The following is an 8,855-nucleotide window of genomic DNA, read 5'->3' on the forward strand; positions in this document are numbered from 1 at the left end:
CCTTGACAAATAGAGTGGGAATGTGGTGATCTGAAAAGCCAGGATTATGCTATGACTTGAAAATAGTTTTCATGTGAGTGAATTTTTTTTAAACTTAATTTTATTATTATTATTTTTCCCACATAGCATGTGGGACCTTAGTTCTCCAACCAGGGATTCAACCTGTGTCCCCAGTGTCCACTGTCCTCCAAACAGTGAAAGCTTGGAGTCTTAATCACTGGACCACTAGGGAAGATCCTGACTGAACTTTTAAAACACTCCCAAGAAGGGGGCAGGAGGAGAAGGGGACAACAGAGAATGAGATGGCTGGATGGCATCACTGACTCTATGGACCTGAGTTTGAGTGAACTCCGATGGTTGGTGATGGACAGGGAGACCTGGCGTGCTGTGATTCATGGGGTCCCAGAGAGTCGGACACGACTGAGCGACTGAACTGAACTGAAGAACAGTCTTATTGTGGAGTTGACAACCATATTTTTCATATCTTCTGCTAGCAGATTCTGTGACACCACACCACACACACACACACACACACACACATACACACACGCACGAACAAATATCTGCATTTTTGCTGTACCATTCCCCTCTGCTTCCAATCATTTGATGAATTCTCATTTTTAATAAACACACACATCCCTTTGGATAGCATATGAGATCTTCCTTGCAGGTACTCTGGAGCATTTTCAGCTCTTCACTCAATTATACATCTTTGTTTTCCATTATGTCTCTCCTGCCTAGAATGCTATGCTCACTCTCCTATCCTTTGCCTGGCCGACTCTTGTTCTTCAAGACTTTTTACCTACAATTACTTCCTCAGGGAGCCTCTCTGACCCTGATTCTCACACTTTCTCAGCTCCTGGTCTGCGATGGCTGGAGCCATCTCTCTACTCACACAGCACCTATACTTTCCTCAATAATATTATTTATCACATTTGTATTATAAAATCTTGTATGAAATTAGAATTTAAAGAACATTATTTTTAAGGGAGAGGGCAATCTAGAGACTATAAGGTTATAATTGTGCTAAGATAAAGAGGTTGTGAGACTAATGAAGAGAGAATACATAGGAATTTTCCAATAACAATTGATAAGGTGCTTGAGGAACGAAGAGAGTGTTAAGATAAAGATAGTCATCTTTACCTTACATAGCAAGCTTGGGTATCAGGCAGAATTTCCAAATCACTCACAGTGAAGCTAGTTGTGATCAGGTAAGATAAAAGTTTTTTTTTTCTCCCTATAATAAACTGCAAGGAGATCCAACCAGTCCATTCTAAAGGAGATCAATCCTGGATGTCATTGGAGGGACTGATGCTAAAGCTGAAACTGCAATACTTTGGCCACCTCATGCGACGAGTTGACTCTCTGGAAAAGACTCTAATGCTGGGAAAGGTTGGGGGCGGGAGGAGAAGGGGACGACGGAGAATGAGATGGCTGGATGGCGTCACTGATTCTGTGGACATGAGTTTGAGTGAACTCCGGGAGTTGGTGATGGACAGGGAGGCCTGGCGTGCTGTGATTCATGGGGTCGCGGAGAGTCGGACACGACTGAGCGACTGAACTGAACTGAACTGAACTGAATAATAAACTGATTGTAAGCTTTGATAGGACACAAAGCAGGCATTTGAAGGGCATTACACTGCTGCTCATGAGGAAGGCTCTATGACTGGTTACAGAGATTGGGAAGGTAGAATTTATTAAATCATAAAAATATTGGTGGTGGTTTAGTTGCTAAGTCTTGTTTGACTGGCGTGACCCCATGGACTGTAGCTGCCTGTTTCCTCGGTCCATGGGATTCTCCAGACAAGAATACTGGAGTGGGTTGCCATTCCCTCCTCTAATAAAAATATTAGATTCAACTAATAGGTTAAAGTCTCTGAAGACAGGAAATTGTGAGTTTGAATCATTGATCAAACTTCTTGAATCTTGAATATGTGCACAGTTAAGGAAAACAGCAGAGGACAGGACTTGGAAAAGCAACTAAAAAGGGGACAGATGAGGATGTGTGTAAATGATTTTTGTTTCAGAGACTCACCTTTATCTTTTTCATTTTAGCTCTACTTATCTCGGGCTTGGTGTAGAAGATACGAAGATGTACTAGAATTTCTCCCTTAATCACTGCAGAAACTTGGATGATCTTCATGGAAATGGTCTCCATAGGAAACCAGACTATTACTGCATTTGTCCTTCTTGGTTTCCGTGTCAGAGCTGAGCTGCATCTCCTTCTCTTTCTTGTGTTCACTGTCATCTACGCTTCCATCATCCTAGGGAACATGCTAATCGTTGTGGCGGTGGTTAGCTCTCAGAGGCTCCACACACCCATGTATTTCTTCCTGGCTAATCTGTCCTTCCTGGAGATCCTCTATACGTCCTCAGTGGTGCCCAAAATGTTGGAGGGCTTCTTGCATGAAGCAACCATCTCTGTGGCTGGTTGCTTGCTCCAGTTCTTTGTCTTTGGTTCTTTAGCCACTGCTGAATGCTTCCTACTGGCTGTCATGGCATATGATCGCTACCTGGCCATCGGCTACCCCCTCCGCTACCCTCTCCTGATGGGACCCAGATGGTGTTTGGGGCTGGTGGTCATAGCGTGGCTCTCTGGCTTCATGGTAGGTGTAGTGATTATATCCCTCATGGCTCAACTGAGATTCTGTGGTCCCAACCACATAGATCACTTTTACTGTGACTTCATGCCTTTGATGAACCTGGCCTGCTCAGATTCCAGTGTAGCCCAGATGACAACATTCATTCTCTCTGTGGTCTGCCTCACTGTTCCCTTTGGACTGATTCTGACATCTTATGCCCGGATCGCGGTGGCTGTGCTGAGAGTTCCTGCTGGGGCCAGCAGAAGAAAGGCTTTCTCCACGTGCTCCTCCCACCTAGCTGTAGTGTCCACATACTATGGTACTCTCATGGTCTTGTACATTGCGCCCTCTGCTGTCCACTCCCAGCTCCTCACTAAGGTCTTTGCCCTGCTGTACACTGTGGTCACCCCTTTCTTCAATCCTGTGATTTATACCCTGAGGAATAAGGAAGTTAATCAGGCACTGTGGATGCTTCTGTATGTTAAGCAAGCTGAAACGATTGAAGGAGGATGGTGGTAAAGATGTTAACTGGACTTTGGGATTGGTTGTGTAGAAATAACTTTTTCCTGTTTTGACATTTCTCTCTGTGAAAAGTTTTATAGTTACTGTACTCATACTAAAAATGAATATTGTACAGCAATAATTTAAAGTGCTTTAAATTTTTTGCTTCAATATTTTATAATTTCTTTACCAAATGGGCTGTGAATATTTCCTATAGGAAGTAAATATACGAAAACAGCAACACAAAACAAACCTAGAGATAAGTTGAGTCATGGAAGTTTGTAATGTGGTTTTTCATTGATGACTATGTCTTGAACTTCTTTTTTTTTAAACCAATATGTATGTATTTATTCCTCAGAGATTTTCAGCATAGCTAAACATGATTTAGGTGATCTCTGTTTGTGAAAGCTCGTAGTTGTTTTTATTTTTTTCGCCATACAAATATAGTTCACATTTAGATTTTCCTACAATAAATTCTTAGGAGTTGAATTGTCAGGTTAAAGGGAAAGCATATTAAAAAATTAAAGCTGAATGCATTTGTTTATTTTAACTATTTTATTGTAGAAAATTTCAAATGTACACAAAAGTAGATAGAACATTATAATGAATCCCATACAGCCATCATCTGGCATCAATATCAACATTTGCCAATCCTCTTTCCACTGCTTATAGCTCCTTTTTTTTTTGGAACATTTTAGAGCAAATTTCAGATGTGTAAGTATTGCGTTATGTGAGTAGTATAGCTATGTATTCCATGTGCAAATACATTTGATCCTTAAACAACATGGATTTGAACTGCACAGTTTCACTTAAAGGCAGACATTTTTTTAGTAGTAAATACAAAAGTATGGGATTTATGGCTAGTTGAATCCGTAGACAGGGAACCTCATATGTACAGGGGAACCATGTGTACAGAGAGTCAACTCAAAGTTATAGGTGGATTTTCAGTTTCTCAGTGGGTTGTTATGCCTGACCTTGGTGTTGTTCAAGGATCAAGTGTATTCAGTATGCTTGCTGACTGATGAAGGCATTTGTAGAAAGAAACATGCCAACCCTGATGTTATGATGTTTAAAAATACTTCCCCAATGGCATGTAATACCCAGACTATGTTCAAATTTCTCCAATTATCTTTAAGTAAATTCTTAAAATTAGGATGTAAACAAGGTTCACACATGTATCTTGTTATGTTTCTTAGTCCCTTATATCATAGTGGTCCTTCTCCTCTCTCTCTTTTTTTTTTTTCTTCATACTTTTGACTTATTGGGGAAATTAAGCTCTCTGTAGAATGATTTATATCTTACATTAGACTTTCTGCTGACTTATGGTTTTGTTTGGTGTCTACCCCTATATCTTGTATTTTATATAAACTTGTTTTGTGTCGGTCTCAGCCTATTGATAGTGTAGTGATGTCATCAGCTAAGAATGCCTAAGGCACTCACCTGGGCTCTCCCTACAGACATTTCTCTGACCAAGGCTAATGCTGTGTCTGGGCTGACCCTTGTGGTTCTTATTATGATTGCAGGATGCACCTCAGCAACAATAATTATGGAAATTTGAAAAAACAGGTTTATTACTTATAGATCCTGGAGGTTACATGAACACCTGGGGCCACACAAAGAGAATTTAGAGAGAGAGAGCATGGATCTGGGACTCTGCCATTATTGGGATTGAGGGTGGGGTGTCATGGGTTCACTCTTTATCAATGAAAATAAAACACAAGAGAAATTAAAGCATGGGAGGGAAAAGCAGGGTCACTCAAGTGGTCAGTTAATGGAGGTCATTCAAGGTTTTCTAAAAGGGGAATTCATGGGTGGGGTGGCCCAGCTCTTTATTTAAATGTGTAGTTGACTATATGTTTATTTGAGGTAAATGTGTTTGGAATAAATGCCCATCAATCAAAAGCTTAATGTTAGGCACTTGCATTACAGTAAAAAGGGTAATTATCAGGCACTTAACACTACAAAACTAATATTAAGATAGAAGGTTAATTGGATCTGAAAGAAGATTGGTTTTTGCTCTAGGAGTTGTTTCAAGTCAGGGAGGATCATCTTGAAATTGATGATTATCTTGAATCAAGGGGGCTTGGTTTTATTTTGGTAGTATGCATTTGTGGAAAGACTAAGGTGTCACTCTCTTGTGAGACATGACTCAGACTCCAAATTCTCTCTTCCTGTTGGACATGGGTTTCCCAGGTTTTTTACTGCTAAAGAATCTGCCTGTCAAGAAGGACAGTGGGGTTCGATACCCTGGAGAAGGAAATGGCAACCCACTTCAGTATTCTTGCCTGGACAGAGGACTACAGTCCATGAGGGTGACTTAGTGTCTAAATGACAACAACAACTTTTTGATACTGGAAAGTCCCCCAAAGCTTATTTGGTGCCTTGTCCTCCTCCTTGCTTCCCATGTGTTTCTTCTTTTCTTATTGTTTTCCAGGATCTAAACAGTTTGGCGAGAGAGCAGTGAACAGGCCAGGGTTTGGATACTTGTATGACTAACCTCCTCTATAACTTTGTGCAAGTCATTTCATATTCATGAATGTCAGATTTCTCATTTAAAAAAAAATTAATTTTAATTGGAAGCTAATTACTTTACAATATTGTGGTGGTTTTTGACACATATTGACATGAATCAGTCACAGGTGTATATGTGTCCTCCATCCTGAACCCCCCTCCCACCTTCCTCCCCATCCCATCCCTCTAGGTTGTTCCAGTGCACTGGCTTTGAGTGCCCTGTTTCATGCATTGAGCTTGAACTGTTCATCTGTTTCACATATGGTAATATACATGTTTCAATGATATTCTCTCAAATCATCCCACCCTTGCCTTCTCCCACAGAATCCAAAAATCTGTTCTTTATATCTGTGTCTCCTTTGCTGTCTCACATATAGGGTCATCGTTACCATCTTTCTAAATTCCATATATACGTGTTAATATACTGTATTGGTGTTTTTCTTTCCGACTTGCTTCATTCTGTATAATAAGCTCCAGTTTCATCCACCTCGTTATAACTGACTCAAATGTGTTTTTTTTAGTAACTGAGTAATATTCCATTGTGTATATGTACCACAAATTTCTTATCCATTCGTCTGCCCATGGACATCTAGGTTGCTTCCAGGTCCTAGCTATTGTAAACAGTGCTGCGATGAACATTGGGGTACATGTGTCTGTTTCAATTCTGGTTTCCTCGGTGTGTATGCCCAGCAGTGGGATTGATGGGTTGTATGGCAGTTCTATTTCCAGTTTTTTAAGGAATCTCCACACTGTTCTCCATAGTGGTTGTACTAATTTGCATTCCCACCAACAGTGTAAGAGGGTTCCCTTTTCTCCACACTCTCTCCAGCATTTATTGTTTGTAGACTTTTTGATAGCAGCCATTCTGACTGGCATGAGATGGTACCTCATTGTGGTTTTGATTTGCATTTCTCTGATAATGAATGATGTTGAGCATCTTTTCATGTGTTTGTTAGCCATCTGTATGACTTTGGAGAAATGTCTGTTTAGTTCTTTGGGTCATTTTTTGATTGGGTCGTTTATTTTTCTGGTATTGAGTTGCAGGAGCTGCTTGTATATTTTTGAGATTAATTCTTTGTCGGTTACTTTATTTGCTATTATTTTCTCCCGTTCTGAAGGCTGTCTTTTCATCTTGCTTATAGTTTCCTTTGTTGTGCAAAAGCTTTTAAATTTAATTAGATCCCATTTGTTTATTTTTGCATTTATTTCCATTATGCTGGGGTGGAGGTGGATCATAGAAGATCTTGCTATGATTTATGTCAGAGAGTGTTTTGCCTATATTTTCCTCTAGGAGTTTTATAATTTCTGGTCTTACAATTAGATCTTTAATCCATTTTGAGTTTATTTTTGTGTATGGTGTTAGAAAATATTCTAGTTTCATTCTTTTACAAGTGGTTGACCAATTTTCCCAGCCCACTTGATAAAGAGATCGTCTTTTCTCCATTGTATATTTTTGCCTCCTTTGTCAAAGATAAGGTGTCCATAGGTGAGTGGATTTATCTCTGGGCTTTCTATTTTGTTCCATTGACCTATTTTTCTGTCTTTGTGACAGTACCATACTGTCTTGATGACTGTAGCTTTGTAGTATAGTCTGAACTCAGGCAGGTTGATTCCTTCAGTTCCATTCTTCTTTCTCAAGATTGCTTTGGTTATTTGAGGTGTTTTGTAATTCCATACAAATTGTGAAATTATTTGTTCTAGTTCTATGAAAAATGCCATTGGTAGCTTGATAGGGATTGCATTGAATCTATAGATTGTTTTGGGTAGTATACTAATTTTCACTATATTGATTCTTCCGATCCATAAACATGGCATATTTCTCCAACTATTTGTGTTATCTTTGATTTCTTTCATCAGTGTTTTATAGTTTTCTATATATAGGTCTTTTGTTTCTTTAGGTAGATTTATTCCTAAGTATTTTATTCTTTTCATTGCAGTGGTGAATGGAATTGTTTCCTTAATTTCTCTTTCTGTTTTCTCATTGTTAGTGCATAGGAATGCAAGGGATTTCTGTGTATTAATTTTATATCCTGCAAATTGATTAGTTCTAGTAATTTTCTGGTGGTGTCTTTAGGGTTTTCTATGTAAAGGATCATGTCATCTGCAAACAGTGAGAGTTTTACTTCTTTTTTTCCAATCTGGATTCTTTTATTTCTTTTTCTTCTCTTATTGCTGTGGCTAAAACTTTCAAAACTATGTTGAATAGTAGTGGTGAGAGTGGGCATCCTTGTATTGTTCCTGACTTTAGGGGAAATGCTTTCAGTTTTTTTGCCATTGAAGATAATGTTTGCTGTGGGTTTATCATGGATGGCTTTTATTGTGTTGAGGTATGTTCCTTCTATGCCTGCTTTCTGGAGAGTTTTTTTTTTATCATAAATGGGTGTTGACTCTTATCAAAGGCTTTCTCTGCATCTATTGAGATAATATGTGGTTTTTATTTTTCAACTTGTTAATGTGGTGTATCACATTGATTGATTTGTGAATATTGAAGAATCCTTGCAGCCCTGGATAAAGCCCACTTGGTCATCATGTATGATCTTTTTATTATGGTGTTGGATTCTGTTTGCTGGAATTTTGTTGTGGATTTTTGCATCTATGTTCATCAGTGATATTGGCCTGTAGTTTTCTTTTTTTGTGGCATCTTTGTCTGATTTTGGTATTAGGGTGATGTGGCCTCATAGAATGAGTTTGGGAGTTTACCTTTCTCTGCAATTTTCTGGAAGAGTTTGAGTAGGATACGTGTTTAGATTTCTCATTTTTAAATGAGATTACAGGGATTTCTTTGGCAGTCCAGTGGTTAAGACTTTGCCTTCCAGTGAAGGGGGTATGGGTTTGATTCCTGGTCTAGGAGCTAAAATCCCACGTGCCTCCTAGCCAAAAAACAAAAACATAAAACAGAAGCCATATCGTCACAAGTTCAATACAGACTTAATTTTAAAAAGTGAGATGCAACAGTTTCTTGCTATTTGCAATAGTTATGCTTTTTAATATAAAATTTCCTTGAACACTGAAGTTGTTTGTGAGTATCAAATGCTCACTTTTACTCTAGGGGAAATTCAGGGTTATATTCTTACAAGCTCTCAGTCACCTTTTTGTCAACCAATCAAAGTATAGTCTTGTTTTAAGTGTGCTTCTGCTTAAAGACACTACATATATGTCATTCATTAACATTGAACTCACAGCCAATAGCACTGTAACTCATGGCTGAAAAGAGCTTATCTAATACATGCATTTTCTCTGTAAGGCCCTTCACAGTCTTTT

At 38.9% G+C, this 8,855-nt stretch overlaps 1 protein-coding gene across 1 annotated transcript; it reads left to right on the forward strand.

Annotated features, from left to right (window-relative positions):
• The first annotated feature begins 2,132 nt into the window (after positions 1–2,132).
• Positions 2,133–3,101, forward strand: LOC129543863 (olfactory receptor 11A1-like). Its single transcript, XM_055407225.2, has one exon. It carries the CDS (start codon positions 2,133–2,135, stop codon positions 3,099–3,101), a length of 969 nt encoding a protein of 322 aa, XP_055263200.2.
• The last annotated feature ends 5,754 nt before the right edge of the window (positions 3,102–8,855 follow it).

This window comes from Moschus berezovskii, chromosome 23, assembly GCF_049115385.1.
Source record: "Moschus berezovskii isolate FMDL1 chromosome 23, NW_MosBer_1.0, whole genome shotgun sequence".
Taxonomy (NCBI): Eukaryota; Metazoa; Chordata; class Mammalia; order Artiodactyla; family Moschidae; genus Moschus; species Moschus berezovskii.